The sequence below is a fragment of the Balaenoptera physalus genome, assembly GCF_965194825.1.
Source record: "Balaenoptera physalus genome assembly, chromosome: 7".
NCBI lineage: Eukaryota > Metazoa > Chordata > Mammalia > Artiodactyla > Balaenopteridae > Balaenoptera > Balaenoptera physalus.
In genome coordinates, this window is record NC_138886.1 from 64,493,072 (window position 1) to 64,517,301 (window position 24,230).

General features: G+C 38.9%; 1 protein-coding gene across 8 annotated transcripts in view; it reads right to left on the reverse strand.

The window, feature by feature from the left end:
* The window catches only part of FREM1 (FRAS1 related extracellular matrix 1), a 197,453-nt gene that overhangs the window by 130,973 nt on the left and 42,250 nt on the right, over positions 1 to 24,230 (reverse strand). For all 8 annotated transcript variants that reach the window (XM_082467908.1, XM_082467911.1, XM_082467907.1 and 5 more), the window contains exons 8-10: positions 17,025 to 17,156; positions 14,577 to 14,921; positions 8,609 to 8,751 (exon numbers count right to left, since the gene is read on the reverse strand). In XM_082467908.1, the coding sequence (XP_082324034.1) occupies positions 8,609 to 8,751; positions 14,577 to 14,921; positions 17,025 to 17,156 (620 nt within the window). The remainder of the gene's footprint in view (positions 1 to 8,608; positions 8,752 to 14,576; positions 14,922 to 17,024; positions 17,157 to 24,230) is intronic.

Sequence of the window (24,230 nt, forward strand, 5' to 3'; positions counted from 1 at the left end):
GAATGGACAAGCATGCTTTTCTACACCCCAGTAGTAATTCATGGTGGGCACATTTTTCAACATGCTTTATGATTGCTTAAGTTGATGTGTCTTTACATATTTATGCATGTCCAAATAATTATTGTGTCCGTGTTCTGCGGGTGAGAAGGATCCTATTTTAACAAACTCCATAGAGAAATAAAGTGTTCTCATTTTTACTGAAATTTGGTTGTAAAAAAGACCTAATTAAATACCCATTCCCACAAAGTGGAAAACTAGTGCCCATACTAGTCACTGGGCTCTTGCTTGTTGCCTTCCCCTACATGCATCCAGTCTACTTACGGCCACAAGCACCCACAGACAGATCTGCAGGGAATCGGAACATAAAGTAATAAATCAGTATATAAAATGACAACCACTAAACTTGACCCTCAGAATCCAGTTCACAATATGATACTCCCCTGGCTACTATCTGCCTTCCTTGTAGACCTGGGTTCTTGATCCCTTCTCTGCACTGAGCTTTGCTTTCTGCCTGATTCCTTCTTTTGCATCTTCCTTTGAGATTATCCAGTGCTATTTCTCACCCCCAGGAGTTATTTCCAATGCTAGTTTTGCCCACTCCCCTTTCCGGTCTGACTTCTGATAAATGCCCACTCTGGGTGCCTGTTCTCTCCTCTGGTCATGTTTCACTCCTTCCTCCCACTTTGCCCCCAGGCCTTTGTGGCATCTGCTTCCTTTCTTCCTGTTTCTTAGTCCTCTTTCTCCATTTCTCTTCTATCCTTATGTTTTGCTCTCCATTTTACTGCTAACGTTACTCTCTCCCGGGTTAAAATCTAAGGTATAAATTCTATAAAGCCCGCTACTGAGAGAAATAAAGAAGAAAATATTTTTCTTTTTTTTTCTTGTTCTGGTCAGGACTACTTTACATACAATGAACTACATTCAGTTTAAGTATATAACTTGATGAGTTTTGACAATCTTATATACCTGTCAAGGCACCACCACAGTTAGGATACAGAATATTCTCCATAGATTTACTGGTTTTTTTTGGTTGGTTTGTTTGATAGTATTTCATCATATAGATATAGTTTTTTAAACCAGTCTTCTGTTGATAAGCACTTGGGTAGTGATACAAACAATTCTGTAATAACCTAAGAAAATATTTTTCAAACGCAAATTGAGTAGGTGAGGCTTTATTTGATGACAGTCATGGCAACCAAGGTAGAAAGAGAGGGGGGTTCTTGCTAACATCTTGTTGATGTGTAGGTAGATCTCTCAGTAGGAGTATCTAGATGGGAAAGGTGAGAAGAAGTAAGAAGCATCTCCACTTATGTAACTTCCTTCCTGTTTTAAATAGATTCTCACCTGAGATCTTTGATTTCTGCCCCTATGAAAGGAAGTGTTCTAACAGTATGGCCAAAACAATCCTGGGCCTGAGTTTAATCTTCAGTGACTGGGGAACCTTCTGATCACAAAAGCTCCCATCAAGTAACCATTTCATCTGGACTTGTAGTTGAACAGCTTAAAGTTACAGATTTTGTTGAATATTTTAAATACATTTATATTTGTAAGACATGACCGGATACTCATCCAAACTGAAGATGCAGTCATCAAACAGACCAGCTGATCATTTGAGTCCCTTAAAAATTGGAGCTTCAGTGATGATATCAGGGTTTTACAACACAGTAATTCTTACCAGCTCACACACATACAAAATATTTGTTTTGTTGTTATGCACGTGACTAATTCCTGGAAACTCTGAAAACTAAAGCTTTACACTTATTACCTCCGCATCTTACTCCTTCCTCAGTCCCTGCCTCATGTCTGGATCTTCTTATTTCCCCCTCATTTCAATAAAAGTTGAAAGAACCAGAGTTTATTTTGGAACCGACACACATTTCTTGAGGTTCTACTCTGAGTCAGATACCAAGATCTGAAGACAGAGAGATGAATAAATCAGGATCCCTGTCATAAATGAGCTCACAGTTGATCCAATAAAATAAATAATGGCCTCACATTATAGTAATTTGATATCAGATTACATAAAAGGACCAGATGGTCAAGTCTGGGGAAACAGGTATGGAATAGGAGCATCAGAGAATGATTCCTGGAGCAGGTGATACTATAGCTGAGAGCCAGTCCAGAGTCTGAATAAGCTAAAGCTGCCACACATCAGAAGAGGGAGAGCTGGGAAAAAATGGACACTAGATGTACTCTACTAAACATACTGCTACTGCATCAATGAGTTTTAATTGTCCTCAATTACAAGGATGTGGCTAATCTCGTCTATTCTTAAGAGACCATGTGACAGATTTGGAGGATAAGCTAGTCCAAAATAGATGAAGGCTGAGACTAAAGCAATGACGGTGGGGTGGGGAAGTAGAGATAGATGAGAGAAATTTCTCAAGTAGATTTATTAAGATTAGCTGACCAATTGGTTATGCAGATACTAGAGAGAAAGGGAGTAGGGATGACTTCAAAGATTCTAGTTACAGTGGTTTCATGCTAATTTTCAGGGAAATATGCTAAATGTCTTGTGAACATGTTGAGTTTAACCTGAATGCAGAGGTCTGCTGGAGCCAGCGAGACCAGCCACCCGACTTCACTGCCACCTGGAGACGGCTGGCTGCAGCTGCCCGCCAGCCACAGGAGGCATCTTCAAGATGGCGGAGGAGTAAGATGTGCAGATCACGTTCCTCCTGACAAATACATCAAAACAACATCTACATGTGGAACAACTCCTACAGAACACCTACTGAATGCTGGCAGAAGACCTCAGACTTCCCAAAAGGAAAGAAACTCCCCACGTACCTGGCCATGTGGTTGACAGTATCTGGGTGCTCTGGCCGGGTGTCACCCTTAGCATCTGAGGTGGGAGAGCCAAGTTCAGGACATTGGTCCACCAGAGACCTCCTGGCCCCACATAATATCAAACGGTGAAAGTGCTCCCAGAAACCTCCATCTCAACACTAAGACCCAGCTCCACTCAATGACCAGCAAGCTACAGTGCTGGACACCCTATGCCCAACAACTAGCAAGACAGGAACACAACCACACCCATTAGCAAAGGGGCTGCCTAAAATCATAAAAAGGCAACAGACACCCCAAAACACACCACCAGACATGGACCTGCCCACCAGAAAGACAAGATCCAGCCTCATCCACCAGAACACAGGCACTAGTCACCTCCACCAGGAAGCCTACACAACCCACTGAACCAACCTTACCCACTGGGAGCAGACACCAAAAACAACGGGAACTATGAACCTGCAGCGTGCAAAAAGGAGACCCCAAACACAGTAAGTTAAGCAAATGAGAAGACAGAGAAATACGCAGCAGATGAAGGAGCAAGGTAAAAACCCACCAGACCAAACAAATGAAGAGGAAATAGGCAGTCTACCTGAAAAAGAATTCAGAGTAATGATAGTAAAGATGATCCCAAATCTTGGAAATAGAATGGAGAAAATACAAGAAACATTTAACAAGGACCTAGAAGAACTAATGAGCAAACAAACAATGATGAACAACACAATAAATGAAATTAAAAATTCTCTAGAAGGAATCAATATCAGAATAACTGAGGCAGAAGAACGGAGAAGTGACTGGGAAGATAAAATAGTGGAAATAACGACTGCAGAGCAGAATAAAGAAAAAAGAATGAAAAGCATTGAGGACAGTCTCAGAGACCTCTGCGACATTAAATGCACCAACATTCAAATGATAGGGGTCCCAAAAGAAGAAGAGAAAAAGAAAGTGTCTGAGAAAATATTTGAAGAGTTTATAGTTGAAAACTTCCCTAATATGGGAAGGAAATAGTCAATCAAGTTCAGGAAGCACAGAGAGTCCCATACAGGATAAATCCAAGGAGAAATACACCAAGACACATATTAAGCAAACTATCAAAAATTAAATACAAAGAAGAAATATTAAAAGCAGCAAGGGAAAAGCAACAAATAACATACAAGGGAATCCCCATAAGGTTAACAGCTGATCTTTCAGCAGAAACTCTGCAAGCCAGAAGGGAGTGGCTGGACATATTTAAAATGATAAAAGAGAAAAACCTACAACCAAGATTACTCTACCCAGCAAGGATCTCATTCAGATTTGACGGAGAAATTAAAACCTTTACAGACAAGCAAAAGCTAAGAGAATTCAGCACCACCAAACCAGCTTTACAACAAATGCTAAAGGAACTTCTCTACGCAGGAAACACAAGAGAAGGAAAAGACCTACTATAACAAACCCAAAACAATTAAGAAAATGGTAATAGGAACATACATATCGATAACTACCTTAAATGTAAATGGATTAAATACTCCAACCAACAGGTACAGACTGGCTGAATGGATACAAAAAGAAGGCCTGTATATATGCTGTCTATAACAGACCCACTTCAGACCTAGGGACACATACAGACTGAAAGTGAGGGGATGGAAAAAGATATTCCATGCAAATGGAAATCAAAAGAAAGCTGGAGTAGCAATTCTCATATCAGACAAAATAGACTTTAAAACAAAGACTATTACAAGAGACAAAGAAGGACACTACAGAATGACCAAGGGATCAATCCAAGAAGAAGATATAACAATTGTAAATATTTATGCACCCAACGTAGGAGCATATCAATACATAAGGCAAATGCTAACAGCCATAAAAGGGAAAATCGACAGTAACACATAGTAGGGGACTTTAACACCCCACTTTCACCAATGGACAGATCATCCAAAACGAAAATAAATAAGAAAACACAAGCTTTAGATGATACATTAAACAAAATGGACTTAATTGATTTCTATAGGACATTCCATCCAAAAACAGCAGATTACACTTTCTTCTCAAGTGCTCATGGAACATTCTCCAGGATAGATATATCTTGGGTCACAAATCAAGCCTTGGTAAATTTAAGAAAACTGAAATTGTATCAAGTATCTTTTCAACCACAACTCTATGAGACTAGATATCAATTACAGGAAAAAATCTGTAAAAAATACAAACACATGGAGGCTAAACAATACGCTACTAGATAACCAAGAGATCACTGAAGAAATCAAAGAGGAAATCAAAAAATACCTATAAACGAATGACAAGGAAAACACGATGACTCAAAACCTATGGGATGCAGCAAAAGCAGTTCTAAGAGGGAAGTTTAAAGCAATACAATCCTACCTCAAGAAACAAGAAGCATCTCAAATAAACAACCTAACCTTACACCAAAAGCAATTAGAGAAAGAAGAACAAAAAACTCCAAAGTTAGCAGAAGGAAAGAAATCATAAAGATCAGAGAAGAAATAAATGAAAAAGAAATGAAGGAAACAACAGCAAAGATCAATAAAACTAAAAGCTGGTTCTTTGAGAAGATAAACAAAATTGATAAACCATTAGCCAGAGTCATCAAGAAAAAAAGGGAGAAGACTCAAATCAATAGAATTAGAAATGAAAAAGGAGAAGTAACAACAGACACTGCAGAAATGCAAAGGATCATGAGAGATTATTACAAGCTATATGCCAATAAAAGGCAGCCTCCTCAATAAGCAGAGCTGGGAAAACTGGACAGCTACATGTAAAAGAATGAAATTAGAACACTTCCTAACACCATACACAAAAATAAACTCAAAATGGATTAAAGACCTAAATGTAAGGCCAGACAGTATAAAACTCTTAGAGGAAAACATAGACACAACACTCTGTGACATAAATCACAGCAACATCCTTTTTGACCCACTTCCTAGAGAAATGGAAATAAAAACAAATAAAAAGAAAAATAAACAAATGGAACCTAATGAAACTTAAAAGCTTTTGCATAGCAAAGGAAACCATAACCAGACAAAAAGACAATCCTCAGAATGGGAGAAAATATTTGCAAATGAAACAACTGACAAAGGATTAATCTCCAAAATATATAAGCAGCTCATGCAGCTCAATTTCAAAAAAACCAAGCAACCCAATCCATAAATGGGCAGAAGACTTAAACAGACATTTCCCCAAAGAAGATTTACAGATTGCCAACAAATACATGAAAGGATGCTCAACATCACTAATCATTAGAGAAATGCAAATCAAAACTACAATGAGGTATCACCTCACACCAGTCAGAATGGCCATCCTCAAAAAATCTACAAACAATAAATGCTGGAGAGGGTGTGGAGGAAAGGGAACCCTCTTGCACTGTTGGTGGGAATATAAATTGATATAGCCACTGTGGAGAACAGTATGGAGGTTCCTTAAGAAACTAAAAATAGAACTACCATATGACCCAGCAATCCCACTACTGGGCATATACCCTGAGAAAACCGTAACTCAAAAAGAGTCCTGTACCACCATGTTCATTGCAGCTCTATTTACAATAGCCAGGACATGGAAGCAACCTAAGTGTCCATCAACAGATGAATGGATAAAGAATATGTGGCACATATATACAATGGAATATTACTCAACCATAAAAAGAAATGAAATTGAGTTATTTGTAGTGAGGTGGATGGACCTAGAGACTGTCATACAGAGCGAAGTAAGTCAGAACAAGAAAAACAAATACTGTATGCTAACACATATATATGGAAGGTTAAAAAAAAAAAAATGGTTCTGAAGAACTTAGGGGCAGGACTGGAATAAAGACGCAGACGTAGAGAATGGACTTGAGGACACAGGGAGGGGGAAGGGTAAGCTAGCACGAAGTGCGAGAGTGGCATGGACATATATACACTACCAAATGTAAAATAGCTAGCTAGTGGGAAGCAGCTGCATAGCACAGGGAGATCAGCTCGGTGCTTTGTGACCACCTAGAGGGGTGGGATAGGGAGGGTGGGAGGGAGACGCAAGAGTGTGGGGATATGGGGATATATGTGTACATATAGCTGATTCACTTTGTTATACAGCAGAAACTAACACACCATTGTAAAGCAATTATACTTCAATAAAGATGTTAAAAAATAAATAAATCTTCCAAATAAAAAATAAATTAAATGAATGTAGAGATGTCAGGTAGAGATGTTGGTACACAAGTCTGAGCTGGAGAATATTTAGGAGTCAAAAAATAGGCGGTACATGAAAACAGAGCAAAAGTCTTTCTTTTTCTCTCTGTTTCTCTGTTTCTCTCTCTCCCTCTCCCTCTCTCCCTCCCTCCTTTTCCCCTCCCTCCCTCTCCCCACCCTCCCTTTCTTTCTCTCTCTCTCCACCCTTCCCTTCTTTCTTCCCTCCCTCCCCACCAACATAGATTAAGAAGATGAATAAAAGTAGAGAAAAATATGATTATGACTTCTTTAGAAGCCCATCCATCATGGGGAATAACTGGATCTATAGAATTCAGCCTGACATATTTGCCAAGATTTAAAAATAATTTTATTTCAATAAAGTTTTCATTACTGTGGTCTTTACTATAGAGGAAACTGACATCTATGTTTGTGGTTATGAAAAATATGATCTATAAAATATACAGTAGCAGAAAAGGAAAAAGGAGTCCTGAATTTTCTGTTTTTAAAAAGGCCTATAGTTTGCTAAAAACGATACGGTATTCTAGTCAGAAACATAGCTCAGTTTGAATGGATACAACAAAAGATTTAGAAATAAATCCTATTAATAGTTTCCATTTTGGATTATCAAATCATCTAAGGTCTCAAGCAAAAATGTAATCTAGAAATGGCATAATTATAAACACTGATGAAAAGAAGAGGCTGTTATTTATAAAGGAATTGATTTCTTTTCAGTCAATAAGCAGGTGAATTGAGAATTTTCTGATTCATTTTCCACTCCCTCTTAATACTTCCTTCAGTTTCTGGGCTCTAAACGTCATTCTTCCATTTGTTACCTTTATCTTGGCAGCCAGATGAATACCTCAATCATCTATGCATTGGCTAATGTCAGTGACCGTGACACTGTGAGATGACATTATATAACCAATAGGGACACTATATGTAGTGGGTGTCACTTATTTTCAGAAGCCTCTTTTTCCATCCTTACCACCAATCATCCTCTAGAAGTCTACCCCTTTATAGTTGCCCAGACCCTTCCTCATCTGTAATTTGTATAGGATGATGGCTCCTTAAGCCTATTTTTGTATTCTATATATTTAAATAATATCCTTGAGTGGTAGTAAAACTCTTAGTTCTTCAAAAGCAATGATAAATAATAGCTAATATATTTATTGAGTACTTACTATGTGCCAGAAAGTTCTCAATACTTACATGTATTACGTCGCTTATCCTCACAATCACTTTATAAGGATGTTGTTTTACAGATAAAGAAATTGAGTCACAGGTCAGTTAATGTCAAGAACAGGACAAAAACAAAGACAGTCTAACTACAGAGCCTATGTTTTAACCACTACACACAAAATAAGTCAGTGGGTTTTTTTGTTGTTATTGTTATGAAGCAAGCAAAGTTTGTGAGGTGCTCTTTATAGAAGGGTCTGATGGTTAAATAACCTTGGAAACACTGCATACATGGTAATTTACATAACTCTGTGGAAAAGTAAGAGACCAGTTATGTTGCAAAGAAATTGACTTAATTTTGCTTACTCCATTGCTTCTCAAACTTCGAGCTTTGAAATCTGTTTTCCTGTAGTTTCTAATTACATCTTCCAGAACTGATATCTGTGGACAAGACTTTGGGAAAGTGTTCAGAGATGGACTCTTACCTGTGGCTCTGAGAGATTTGGAGGTTCGTGGCTGTCCCACAGGACAAATTCAAATGAATCTTCAAAGATTTCTCCACCAAAATGACGATAGTAAATGATGCCATTGAACAGATCCATCTGAAGGAAGCCAGGGACAGGATAGCCTATTGGGTCCACAAAATATCACATACCTTTGTAACAGTCTGCCAGGTGTTGGGGTATAATGATATTGGATTTATCTCCAGAAGTTTTCTCAGTCTAGTATGTTGTATGTACCCAAGGAATCTTTTTTTAAATTGAAGTATAGTTGATTTACAATACTGTGTTAGTTTCAGGTGTACAGCAAAGGAATTCAGATATATATATAGATATATATATCGATATATATATAGATATATATAGATATATATATATATACAGATTCTTTTCCACTAAAGATTATAAGAAGATACTGAATATAGTTCACTGTGTTATACAGTAAATCCTTATTGCTTATCTATTTTATGTATAGTAGTTTGTCCACGGAATCATTATTAAATGCTTTTATCAAAGCTTATAAATAATAAAGCAGAAAAATTAAAGTTACTACATCTGCCTTAATATATAGAAAAATTAGCATTAGAAAAATATTTTTAAGAGATAGTCTTAACATCAGCCAAGATGGCAGAGGAGAAAGACCCTGAGCTCACCTCCTCTCATAGGCACACCAAAATCACAACTATCTGCAGAACAACCATCAGTGAAAAAGGCCAGAACCTACCAGAGGAGAGCTTCTACAACTAAAGATATAAAGAAGCAACAACAACAAGATGGGTAGGAGGGGCAAAGTCACAAAATAGTCAAGCCCCATACCCCAGGGTGGGCAATCCACAAACAAGAAAATAATTACAACTGCAGAGCCCCTCAAAGGGGTAAGAGGTCCAAGCCCCAGCCCAGGGGTCCTGCACTTGGGAAGATGAGCCTCCAGGGCATATGGCTTTGAAGGCCAGTGGGGTGACTTCTGGGAGTCCCAGAGGGCTGGGGGAAATAGAGACTTCACTCTTAAAGGGTACATAAAGAATCTCTCATGCTCCAGGACCCAGGGAAGAAGCCGTAATTTGATAGAAGCCTGGGTCAGAATCACTTGCTGATCTAGGAGAATCTTCTGGAGAGACAGGAGGCAACTGCAGCTAACCCGAGGGACATAGACACTGGCAACAGCCATTTTGGGAACTTGTTCTACCACATGGATACTGGCACTGGCAAACGCCATTGTGGAATCTCTTTAGCTTATTAGGGTGAAGACCCAGCCCCGACACAGCCCACAGGCCTGTAGGCTCCAGTGCTGGGATGCCTCAGGCCAAGCAACTAACTGGGTGGGGACACAGCTTTACACACCAGCAGACAGGCTGTCATGAGACCTCCTGCGTGAACAGCTGCTTCTGGACGTGGCCCTGTCCACCAGAGAGCCCAGGATCCAGCTCCACCCACCACTGGGCAGGCACCAGCTCCAGAATAGCCTGGGCCCCAGCCCCACTCTCCAGGGAGCCTGCTCTAGCCTCCAGACTAGTTTCATCCACCAGAGGGCAGACACTAGCTGAAAGAAAGCCACAGATATGCAGCCTGCAGACACGACCTGCCCACTAATAGGACAGAACCTGCACGGGGACCAACTGGACCATGGTCCAGCCTACTAGCAGACCAACACAAGCTTCAGGACTCCCTGGACCCTGCACCCGACTGTCAGGAAGTAGTCCCACCCACCAGTAATCCAAAACCAGCTCTAGGACCCCTGGGTCCTGCAAGCAGACTCCAGGACCTGGCTCTGCCCACCAGTAGGCCAGCACTAGCCTCAGGACCTGGTTCAACACACCAGTGGGTGGGTAACAGCCCTGGAGTCTCCTGGACCTTGACTCAACCCTACAATGAGCCAGCACTAGCCCCAGGGCCCCCTGCGGTTCTGTAGTCAGTGCCACCTTGTGACCCGGTCCCACCAACCAGCAGTCAGCAATCTCCACACAGGCAGGGCCTGGCAACCAACTGGACAGGGGGCAAATCAAGCCTACAAGACTGCCTACATAGTCAGCCCACCACAACAGAAGGACACACTCAGTCCTCATTGGGGGAACCCCTAGAGCATATAGCTCAGGTGATGAGAGAGGGATGTGCTGCTGGGACACATAGGATGTCTCCTTCAAAAGGCTATTTCTCCAAGATTGGGAAATGTAACTAACCTACCAGATACATAAAAATAAAAACAGCAACCTAGGCAAAATAAGGCAACAAAGGAACAAACGTGTTTCTAACAAACAAGATAAAACCCCAGAAGAAGAACTAAGTGAAGTGGAGATAGGCAATCTACCTGAGAAAGAGATAAGGGTAGTGTGATGATAAAGATGATCAAAGAACCCAAGAAAAGAATGGATGCATAGAACAAGAAGTTAGAAGCTTTTTAACAAAGAGTTAGAAAATATGAAGAACAACCAAACAGAGATGAAGAATACAATAACTGAAATGAAAAATACACTAGAAGGAATCAACAGTAGACTAAATGATACAGAGGAAATGACCAGGAAGCTGGAAGACAGAGTAGTGGAAATCACTGATGCTGAACAGACAAAAGAAAAAAGAATGAAAAGAAATGAGGACAGCTTAAGAGACCTCTGGGACAACCTCAAGCACACTAATATGCACATTATAAGGGTCCCAGAAGGAAAAGAAACAGAGAACCTATCAACATATTTGCAGACATAATAGATTAAAACTTCCCTAACCTGGTAAAGGAAACAGATATCTAAGTGTAGGGAGTACAGAGAGTCTTATACAGGATTAATTCAAAGAGAAACACACCAAAACATATTGTAATTAAAATGGCAAAATTGGGACTTCCCTGGTGGTCCAGTGGTAAAGAATCAGCCTTCCAATGCAGGGGATGCAGGTTCGATCCCTGGTCGGGGAACTAAGATCCCACATGCCACGGGGCAACCAAGCCCACACACCACAACTACAGAGCCCATGTACCCTCTAGCCCACTCGCCACAACTAGAGAGAGAAAACCCACATGCCACAACTAGAGGGAAGCCTGAGCACTGCAATGAAGAGACCACGCGCCATAATGAAAAGATCCAGAGTGCCTCAACAAGGATCCCGTGTGCTGCAACTAAGACCTAACACAGCCAAAAAAAATAATAATGATAAGGAAAATAAGTAAATAAAATAAATAAATATTTTTAAAAATATAAAATAAAATAAAATAAAAATAAAATGGCATAATTAAAGATAAAGAGAGAATATTAAAAGCGGCAAGGGAAAAGCAACAAGTAACATACAAGGCAACACCCATAAGGCTATCAGCTGAATTTCAACAGAAATTCTGCAGGTCAGAGGGAGTGGCACAATACATTTAAAGTGATGCAAAGGAAAAACCTACAACTAAGAATATTCTACCCAGCAAGGCTCATGTTCAGATTTGATGGAGAGATCAAAAGCTTTACAGACAAGCAAAAGCTAAAAGAGTTCAGCTTAACAAGAAATGTTGAAGGAACTTCTCTAAGAGAAAAAGAAAATACCACAACTAGAAATGTGAAAACTGCAAAAGCAAAATGCTCATCGGTAAAGGCAAACACACAGTATAAAGGTAGTAAATCATCCACACACAAAGATAGGAGGAAAATTAAAAGAAAAAAGTAGTAAAATCATCTACATCCACAATAAACAGTTAAGGGATATACAAAAAATTAGACGTAATATATGACATCAAAAACAGTAGCTGTGAGGGGAGGAGAGTATAAATGCAGGGTTGTTAAAATGTATCTGAAATTAAGACACAGATGAAAGAAACTGAAGACAACACAAACAGATGGAAAGATATACACTGTTCATGTATTGGAAGAATTAAAATTGTTATAATGACCATACTACACAAGACAACCTACAGATTCAACGCAATCCCTATTAAAATATCAAGGGCACTTTTCACATAACTAGAACAAATAATTTTAAAATTTGTATGGAAACACAAAAGACCCTGAAGTGCCAAAGCAATCTTGAGAAAGAAGAACAGAGCTGGTAGGAACCACACTCCCTGACTTCAGACTGTACCACAAAGCTACAATAATTAAAATAGTATGATACTGGCACACAGCAGACACATAGATCAATAGAACAAAATAGAGAACCCAGAGATAAACCCATGTATTTATGTTTAATTAATTTACAACAAAGGAGACAAGAATATACAATGGAGAAAAGACAGTCTCTTCAATAAGTGGTGCTGGGAAAACTGGACAGCTACATGTAAAAGAATGAAATTAGAACATTCTCTAACACCATATAAACAAAATAAACTCAAAGTGGATTAAAGACCTAAATGTAAGATCTGAAACCATAAAAATCCAAGAAGAAAACAAAGGCGGAACACACTTTGACATAAATTATAGCGATTTTTTTGGATCTGTCTCCTAAAGCAAAAGAAAAGCACAAATAAACAAATGGGACCTAGTTAAACTTAAAAGCTTTTGCGCCTCAACAAAACAAAAAGACAACCTACTGAATGGGAGAAAATATTGCAAATGATATGACCAATAAGGGGTTAATATCCAAAATATACAAACAGCTCATACAACTCAACAGCAAAAAAACAAACAACCTGATTAAAAAATGGCAGAAGACCTGAGTAAACATTTTTCCAAAGACATACAGATTGCCAACAAGCACATGAAAAGATGCTCAACATCACTAATCATCAGAGAATTGCAAATGAGATATCACTTCACACCTGTCAGAATGGCTATCATTGAAAAGAACACAAATAACAAATATTGGCAAGGATGTGGAGAAAAGGGAACCTTGTACACTGCTGGTGGGAATGTAAATTGGTGAGCCATTGTGGAAAACAATATGGAGGTTTCTTAAAAGACTAAACATAGAACTACCATATGTCCTAGCAATTCCACTCCTAGATATATGACTGAAAACAATGAAAACACTAATTTGAAAAGATATATGCACCCCAATGTTCATTGCAGCACTATTTACAATAGCCAATACATGGAAGCAACCCAAGTGTCCATCAACAAATGAATGGACAAAGAAGATGTGGTGTGTACACACACACACACACACACACACACATATACATACAACGGAATACTACTCAGCCGTTAAAAAGAATGAAATTTTGCAACAGCGTGGATGGATTTAGAGGGTATTATGCTAAATGAAATGTCAGAGAAAGACAAATAATGTATGATATCACTAACACATGGAATCTAAAAAATACAACAAACTAGTGAATATAACAAAAAAGAAACAGAATCACAGATATAGAGAACAAACTAGCGGCTACCCATGGGGAGAGTGAAGGGGGAGGAGCGATATAGGCGTATGGGATTAAGAGGTTCCAACTACTATGTATAAAATAAATAAGCTTCAAGATATGTTGTACAACACAGGGAATATAGCCAATATTTTATAATAACAATAAATGGAGTATAACGTTTAAAAATTGTGAATCACTATGTTATACACCTGAAACATATAATATTGTACATCAACTATATCTCAATTTTTAAATAATTAATTAATTAAAAATAAAATTAAATATGTTTAAAAAAAGAAACAGTCTTAAGTAAAACTGCTTGATACCCATTTTGTCAAGCTCCTGACCTACCTACTTCAAAAAGTAGTTATGAAATTTTTCTAACAAAATGTAAATAAATGTTATTCATGAAATTTCTTTATCAATAATCTAGAATAGGTCAAACATATCTCTTCAACCTTATTTGTTCTCTTACCTTGCATAGCAGACTTTATTTTTCATGGTGTAATGGTTATCTTGAGGCCCAGCTCTGGAACTTTCTAGATTCCAGATGGATAGATCAACTTAACCTAAATCTCAGGCTTCCCATCTATGAAATGGTAATAATAATAATAGAATCTTACCTCATAAACTTGATGTCCCCCTTAGCATAAATTCTGACACAAATGATCTTAACTGCCCAGAACTTACCTATCTGTCCTGGTGCTGGCTTCTTCATGATCTCTCCAGCCTGCGGGGGTTTTGTGATATTAAAGAAGATGTAGTCATCACTGGAGTCCATGTCTGAAGCTCTCAGCTTGGAACCCTGGATCAGTATAGTCTGCCCCTCCTCCAGTTCAATCACAACATTGGTTATGAGGAACGGTGGACTATCATCTTTGGGCAAGATGTTGATGGGAAACTTATGTCGGATGCTGTGTTGGCCGTCGAATATCCTGAAGACCACAAAGTCTTTGGTGGAGTCACTGTCGTCATGATGATATTGAACGACTCCAGCCTGAAGGTCAGCCACGGTGAAGAGAAACCCCTTCCCCCCTGATGGAAAGAACAGAGGTGGAGCGGAATGAAAAAGGTGTGGAGGCAGCAGGTTAGCGAAAGCAGCACTACAGGAGAGGGTGTGAAATGGAAAGTGGTGCAGCCAATGCTTCCCTCACCTGGAAAAACCATAGATTGTTTAGTGGGTTCTGGGGCTCCAAAGACCTGGTTTTGAATACTGGCTGTAATACTTATTAGCTGGGTGGACTTGGGCAAGGTATTTAATTTATTTGAGACTCATCTATAAAACAGAGATAATAATACCTACCTAACATTCCCTCTTAAGGATGAGAGAACTCACACAATAGTGTACCTACAATAAGTATTCATCATTCTTCGACTCATTGTCATCATCCGACAGCACTTCTTAGAGTAGTGGTCTCGAACTAGCAGCATCAGCACCATCTGGGAAGTCATTATAAATGCAAGTTCTCAGGTCCTATCCCAGACCTACTGAATTAGAAATTCTGCCGGTGGGTCCCAGCAATTTATGTTTTATCAAGCCTTCCAGGAGTCTAATGCACGCTAAAGTTTGAGAATCACTAGCTTAATGAACAAGAGCTAGAGCTCTGGTAGCAAATGGCCTGGGTTCGAATCCCAGCTCGGCAACTTTCCAGACAGACAAGTCAACTTCTCTAAATCTCAGGTTCCCATGTGCAAAGTGAGTGTAATAATAGTACCTTGCTTCATAAAGCTGATGTGAGATAAAGTATGTAGAATGCTTTGTATGATCTGGCACAAAGTAAATGCTTAATAAATGTTTACACTATTTTCTTCCTCTGAGCCAGAGCATCATTGCATTATGGGCTATGACTCTCCACTTCATTTCTATAGTACTGATAAACATTGCTTCACTCTGCACAAACTATTACAATTCTTGACGGCAGGTGTCCCATTTCTTTCCCCACTCCATATGGTTTTATGGATTAAACATGAGTATAATGAACACTATGAGTTACTTGCCCAACAGGAACTTTCTGTTTCTTCCTCAGTACCAGAATCCTAGTTTTATTTAGAATGGTAATATGACTATTTAAAAATACTCAGGTTCCCAGACTCTGTTGCACCTAGGGGGATAGTATGTAACTTGATAAGAGATACAATCAGACTTCATTGTATCAGGCTCCTAGGAAAAGTTGTAAAACAGAGCAAACTTAGATGGCGTAATTTTTTTATTGTTCCTTCTCTTTCTTCCTTCCCCTAACACTGATTAAAAGCCTAGAGGTGTAGGCACCATCCTGTGACCACTGACAGAGCAGAAAAGAGCCGCTGGCATCATGGATACAGAATACCTACCTCTGTGCAACTTGTCACAAGGAGAAAGTGACTCCTGAATTTTTAAGCTGCTGTAGTTGGGTTTTCCTTACATGCAGCTGAACATCCATCCTAACTAATACATCCAGCTTAAGCTAAGCTCCCATTGTTTTGGGATTAGGCAAGAGAATTTATCATTTTATTTTTGATTTTATTTTTTCAGAATTTCCTAATCACAAACAATGATAAATAAGAGCTCTCTTTCTACTTTACAGTTAAGCAAACTAAGAGGATAATGGAATTAAATCCTCTGAGCTCATTACAAGGAATGGACTATATTACCATTAAGTATGGATATTTTTATTAGGGCCATTACCTTGTTAACTACCATCTTTATAACTATAAATTCATTTCTTTTAAACAACAGCAACTGCTACTAATAACATAATAGCATAATTATTACTAACGTATTAAAAAAGCATAAGTTTTTCTGTTTTTCACTGCATTTCTCTGAAGCAGAGAAATGAAAAGGAAATATTTTGTCTTTGAACTGGGATAAGATAATCTGTTAAGGAGTATATTTAGAAGGAACCCTACATGGCTCCAGAAAGCAAATCTGAGATTTAAACAATGACTCAAGTACAAAAGACCATTCATAAAATGTCCTCCATTGATTTGAGCATCCTAATACAAAAGCCAATGGTTTCAAGATCTCCGGATCTGGGGATTATGATAATTCATTTAGAAATGAAGCCCAAGAGATACTACATATATCCTGTTAAATGTGATTTGCTTTTGGAGAAAATACTTCTTGGGTTTTTTTCTAAGTTACAAAGTTTGTTCATTCACCTCTCAGAGTAAGCCGTCCATGCTGCAGGCCACCCACGATGACTACCTGGACAGCATGAATGTCATTATTGTCAACAATCTGAAACTGTTCCCAGGTGATGGCCCGAGACTGTCCCTCTAGGAGATTCAGACCTACAAGAGAAAGCACAAAAAGTGTCCTGGAAAGTTCTATGACATGCCAAGATGCCTACCTTAAGACAAGATTAAAGAATTTTCACTCACAAAACTAGGTAAAAATTGTATCTTCAAAAGCTTCTCGAGAAACTGGAATTTAGTGTTTACTTTAAGTAATATTTTTACTATTAGTACTATTAACTCCAACCTGACAACTGGTTCCTTATGACATATCCTTTAGAGGGCATGATGGTGCCAAAAATAAATATTAGAAGGAAATAACAGATGTTATGTTCACAGTGGTCTCTAGCTCAAAAAGGTTCACAAGGAATTTTTCAAAGGCGGCATTCACATATTTTAAGTGGGCAAGAGTCAGAAGTGCTTTTACACATAAATTATAAGAGCATAAGTATCCCACGGGATTGAGAATTAAAGTGGTTAAATACACAAATACAGAGTTACTGTGCTAGGGAATATTTAATGATGTTAGACAGGAAAGGTCTGACGCTTTATAATGAGGGCTGTGTTTTAATCTAGACTCTAATAAGGAAGGGACTTTTGTAACTAAAGGAATTAAAAATAAAACCTTCTCCTTGGACCCAGCATGCTGGAGGGGATATGGGGAGAGAATGAGCGCTGCTCAGAGCAAGAATACAGACTCCAGACTGAACACTGCCGTTAGAGACAGGAAGCACCAACCATTCCCATTACCCAGTAGAGCCGGGGGCCAACAGACTGAAGAGACTCTCGAAAAGGAGCAAAGCCTTTTAAAGAAGCAAGGTGATGAAATTTAAAGACAGTGCACTGGTGGACCCAGTTAATGCTTCCCCTCAAATCTATCCAGTTCCCCTTCCTCCTGATGTTGACCATTTGCCTGCTTTCTAGCTGCAGCAGTTCCAATAGGCTTCCCACAGTCCCCACATTGTAAAGCCCTGGCTGCCACCACTGCCTCATCTTCTGATGTTGCTGCCCTCAACTGCCTACCAGACGAGGTTTCGGCGTGACCTTCCCTGTGACCATGGCCAGGTCCCACACCATGGGACTCAAGGAGTTTGTGCAGTGGCTGTTAAGAAGAGCCAGGTAACACAACCTAGGCATGTGGGGGGTTAACATCCAGTGAGGCAAACTGACCAGGGTGAGAGAGGAAATGGAAGGAGCTGACATGTGTTTGTTCACACTTGCTCAACCCCACCCCTGACTCTTCCCACACAGAGTGGGTTCATCTCCTACTGGAGATATCAGCACTATCGAGCAATCAGCTTTATTTTCTTGTAAACCTATGACCAGCTCAGTCACACCACCTTTTTATTTGCCACCCCCAAACCCCCAACTTCCCTTCTCCTTACTCTAGTTTTCAGTAAAGCGTTAGTGCATATAATCTGCCTAAGGGGCTGTTTGCTATGGTACCTGGGCTAAGACATATGGCATACTGAAAGAAAGAGAGAAAGGAAGGAATGAAAGGAAGGAAGGAAAAGAAGGAAGGAAGGAAGGAAGGGAGGGAGGGAGGGAGAGAGGGAGGAAGGAGGTAGTGGGGGAGAGAGAAATAAGGATGGGTAGAAGGAAGGAAAGCAAGGAAAGAGGGAGGGAGGGAGGACAAGCACATATAAAGAATCTCTGCGACTGGTAATAAGGGTTTTGAAGCCAAGAGTGCAGAGTACAGCACAGGACAAGGCATCATGGGATGCAGGAGAGGAGCAAGTGAGAACACTAGAAATTTATATAGCAAGATAGTAATGGTGGTTATGTCTTTGTGGTGGAGTAATGAGTGATTTTATTCACCCGTTATTATTTCATTCATTTATTCATTTCTATTAACTCATTATTATTTATCCTACTTATTGTGCTTTCCAAGTTTTCAATGATGAACTTAAGTTCATAATAAATAAAATTTTATTTTAAAAAGAATTCTGGTGTCCAAACTAGTCAAAACCAGATTTGGAGCGCTTAACAAGCCTGGTTTCACAGATCACACATACACATACAGACCATTAAGTCTCTACACTCAAGCAATAATGTAATTAATATTTGATTATTACTAAACTTTAGATCACTAATTCATTCTTTTCTCTCATTATCCCTCAAACAGAGGTAGAGTAGGACAGAGAGCCAGATTATAAATCAAGGATGCCCAACCAATGTTGTCCCTCTCTACTGAAACTCACATACGTACAAATACACACACATGGTATGTTACCCATGTGCAAACACACACACATACACATACACAAGCACAAGAGGTAATCAGTTTAAGCTGCCACCTGAGTATTTAAATCAGACAGATATTTTCTGTGTTAACTGAACCTACCAACACTACTTATAAGTATGTTTTGAATGCTCTTGATGGTATTAATGGGAAAGGAAAAAAATCTTCATTTACATTTCACATTTACATTTGATCTAAATATATACATTACATTTTAAATCTACTCAGGAATGAGAGGCAGTGCAAAGCCTTCTTTTAAAAGAAATAAAGCAGGAGGAGGTCAAGATGGCAGAGTAGGAAGATGCAGAATTCACCTCCTGTCCTCCTCCCACCCCTGTGAATACAGTAAAAATACATCTACATGTGGAGCAATTCTCACTGGAAATGGACTGGAGACTGACAGAAAGACCCTTATGCAACCAAGGCTATAAGAAAGATCCACATGGAGTTGGGTAGGAAGGGAAGAGAATCAATCAGGTTGGGACCTGCACCCCTAGGAGGGGACACAGAAGAGGGGGGAGATTACAAGGGTGGAGATATCCCTGGGGAGTGGCTTGAACCACATCCTGGGTCCCCGAGCCCTGGGGTCCAACAGTGGGAGGACGAGTGCCCTTAGATGGTTTGAAAACCAATAGGACTGACAACAGGGCTGTAAGAAATCTAGACTCTGCTCATGAAGAATACACACATTCTTGCTCACTCCCATGACAAGAGAGAGGAAGCAGATTGAAACTGCCCAGGACTCTGGCTGGTTTCCCACAACTGCCTCAGTGCATGCCCTGGCCCATGCCAGCACCCTTTCCAGCCCCTCTTGCTCTGAGGCACAGTTCCCCACCAGAACCAGGGCTGCCACAGCTGAGGAGAGTGCACAGTTGTGGGGGAGGGAGCTGGCTTGAGCCCAACCCAGGGTTTCTGCTCCAGCTCCAGGGTGGTGTTGGCCATTGAGCAGAGGAGAAGCTCCCACTCACACCTGGCTTTGGCTCTAGCTCCTCCATCTCCAGCCCCAACCCCTACAAAGTTGATAGCTGCCAGCACGTTCTGGGGAAAGACATGACTTATGTTCACACCAGATCAAACTCTCCCGTGAAATCCACTGGGAACACACAGACTGTATAGGGATGCTCTCACACAAGGACACACATTCAAGCCCAGGATAGGTAACTTTTACCTAATTTTATAGAGACAGAGAAAGTTAACCAAAACAAGAAGACAGAGGGTTTTATTTCAAACAAAAGAAGAAAAAAAACCAACCAATGCAACAGAGATGAATTAATTACCAGAAAAAGAGTTTAAAGATTAGTAATAAGAATGCTAACTGAACTAGGGAAAAGAATAGATGAACTAGAAAATATGAAAAAAACAGTCAAAACTGAATATACAATAACTGAAATGAAAAACGTACTAGAAATAATTAACAACAGACTAAGTGATACAGAGGAACACATAGTGTTCCGGAAGATAGAATCATGGAAAACATCCAATCAGATCAGCAAAAAGAGAAACAAATTTTAAAAAATGAAAACAGTTTAAGGGACCATTGGAACAACATCAAACATAATAACATTCACATTACACGGGTCCTAGAAGGAGAAGAGAGAAAAAAAAAGGAGTCAAAACTTATTTGATGAAATTATAGCTGAAAACTTCCCAAACCTGAAGAAGAAAACAGATATCCAGGTACAGGAAGCATAGAGCATCCCAAACAAGATGAAATCAGAGAACCACACTAAAACATATCATAATTAAAATGGCAAAAGTTAAAGATAAAAGAGAATTCTAAAGGTAGCAGAAGAAAAACAAAGAATCACATACAAGGGAACCCCCATAAGACTATAAATGGATTTTTCTGCAGAAATTTTGCAGGCCAAAAGGAAGTGGCATGATATATTTAAAGTGCTAAAAGGGGAAAAACCTACAACCTAGGATATTCTATCCAGCAAGATTATCACTCAGAATTGAAGAAGTGGATAAAGAACTTCTCAGATAAGCAAAAGCTAAGAGTACATCAACACTAAACCAATTCTAAAAGAAGTGTTAAAGGTTCTTCTCTAAGTGGAAAAGAATAGGCTACAACAAGAAGTAAGAATCTGTAGGAAAGGAAAAATCCCACTAGTAAAAGCAAATATATAGTAAAGGAACACAAGCATACCACTAAAGAAAATCACCAAACACAAGGGAAGAAACTAAAAGAAGAAGAAAAGAACAGAGAGGAACAACAAAAAGAATCAGAAAACAAGTAACAAAGTGGCAATAAGTACATACCTATCAATAATCACTTTAAATGCCAGTGTACTTAATGTTTCAATGAAAAGACATAGGATGGCTGATTGGATTAAAAAAAACCACACACAATAAAACCCAAGATCCATCCATGTGCTGCTTACAAGCAGTCCACTTCAGAGCTAAAAGCACACAGACTGAAAGTGAGGTGATGGAAGAAAGATACTTCATGCAAATGTAAATGACAAGAAAGCAGGGGGCAGGCATACCCATATCAGACAAAATAGACTTTGAAATAAAGTCTTACCAAAAGACAAAATGGGCATTATATAATGATAAAGGGATAAACAGAAGAAAAGGATATAACATTTGCTAACAAATATGCCTAATATAGGGGCAACTAAGTATATAAAGCAAATATTAACAGACATCAATAGAGAAATTGACAATGATACAATAATATTAGGGGAATTTAACATCTCACTTACATCAATGGACAGATCATCCAGACATAAAGTCAACAAGGAAATAATAGTCTTAAATGACACTTTACACCAGTTGGACTTAATAGATACCTACAGGATATTTCATCCAAAAACAGCAGAATACACATTCTTTTCTAGTGTACAGAGAATGTTTTCCAGGGTAGATCACATGGTAGGCTACAAAACAAGTCTCAGAACATTTAAGAGGATAGAAATGATATCAAGCATTTTTCCAACTACAATGGTATGACCAGAAATCAATTGCAGGAAGAAAAATGAGAAAAACACAAACAAGTGGAGACTGAAAAACATGCTACTAAAAAAACCAATGGGTCTTCCCTGGTGGCGCAGTGGTTGAGAATCTGCCTGCCAATGCAGGGGACACGGGTTCAAGCCCGGGTCTGGGAAGATCCCACATGCTGCGGAGCAAATGGGCCCGTGAGCCACAACTACTGAGCCTGCGTGTCTGGAGCCTGTGCTCCACAACAAGAGGCCACGACAGTGAGAGGCCCGCGCACCGCGATGAAGAGTGGCCCCTGCTTGCCACAACTAGAGAAAGCCCTCACACAGAAACGAAGATCCAACACACCCAAAAATAAATAAATAAATAAATTAATTAAAAAAAAAAACCAATGGGTCAATGAAGAAATCAAAGAGGAAATCAGAAAATACTTTGAGAGAAATGAAACAAAAACAAACAAACCGACAACTTTCCAAAATCTATGGAACACAAAAAAGCAGTTCTAAGAGGGAAGTTTATAGCAATACAGGCCTACCCTAAGAAACAAGAAAAATCTTAAAAAACAACCTACCCTACTACCTAAAGGAATTAGAAAGAGAAGAACAAAGGAAGCCCAATGTCAGCAGAAGGAAGAAAATTATAAAGATCAAAGAGGAAATAAATAAAAACAGAGACAAAAAAAACCCAATAGAAAAAAATCAATGGAACCAAGATCTGTTTTTTTGAAAGGTTAAACAAAAACAATAAGCCTGTGTCCAGGTTCATCAAGAAAAATAGAGAGGACTCAAATAAACAAAGTAAGAAATGAAAGAGGAGAAATAATCGATATCACAGAGAAAAAATCATAAGAGAATAATACAGTTATATGCCAACAAATTGGACAACCTAGAGGAAAAGGATAAATTTCTAGACACATACACTCTTCCAAGACTGGATCAGGAAGAAATAGACAATCTGAACAGACTGTGCACCATTAGTGAAACTGAATTAGTAATAAAAAAAAAATTTTTTTTAATGATAAAAAAAAAACTGCCAGCAAACAAAAGCCCAGGATTGACAGCTTCACTGGGGAATTCTCCCAAACATATATAAAAAAACAGCTAATACCTATCTTTCTCAAACTGTTTTTTAAAAATTGAAACAGAGAGAACTCTCCCAAATTAACTCTACAAGGCCACCATTAACCTGATACCAAAACTAGACAAAATTACCAGCCAATATCTCTGACGAATATGGAGGCAAAATTCCTCAACAAAATATTAGCAAAATCAAATCAACAATATCTTAAAAGGATCATACAACATTATCAAGTAGAATTTATTCCAGGTAAGCGAGGATGGTTCAAGATCCATAAATCAATCAATATGATACACCACATTAACAAAAGGAAGGATAAAAATCCCATGATCATCTCAATAAGTGCAAAAAAATGATCTGATAAAATTCAACACATTTTCATGACGAAAATTCTTATCAAAGTTGGTATAGAGGGAACATATGTCAACATAATAAAGGCTATTTATGACACATCCACAGCTAACATCATACTAAACAGCAAAAAGCTGAAAGCCTTCTTGCTGAACTCAGGAACAAAACTAGGATGCCCACTCTCCTTACTTCTATTTAACACAGTAATGAAAGTCCTAGCCACAGCATTCAGACAAGAAAAAGAAATAAAACGCATCCAACTGGAAGGGAAGGAGTAAAACTGTCACTATTTGCAGATGACATGATACTATATACAGAAAACCTTAAAGTCTCCACCAAAAAACTATCAGAACTAATAAGTGAACTCGGTAAAGTTGCAGGATACAAGATTAATATACAGAAATCTGTTACTTTTCTATAAGCTAATAATAACAATCATAAAGAGAAGACAATCCTTTTTAAAACTGCATCAAAAAGAATAAGATATCTAGGAATAAACTTAACCAAGAAGGTGA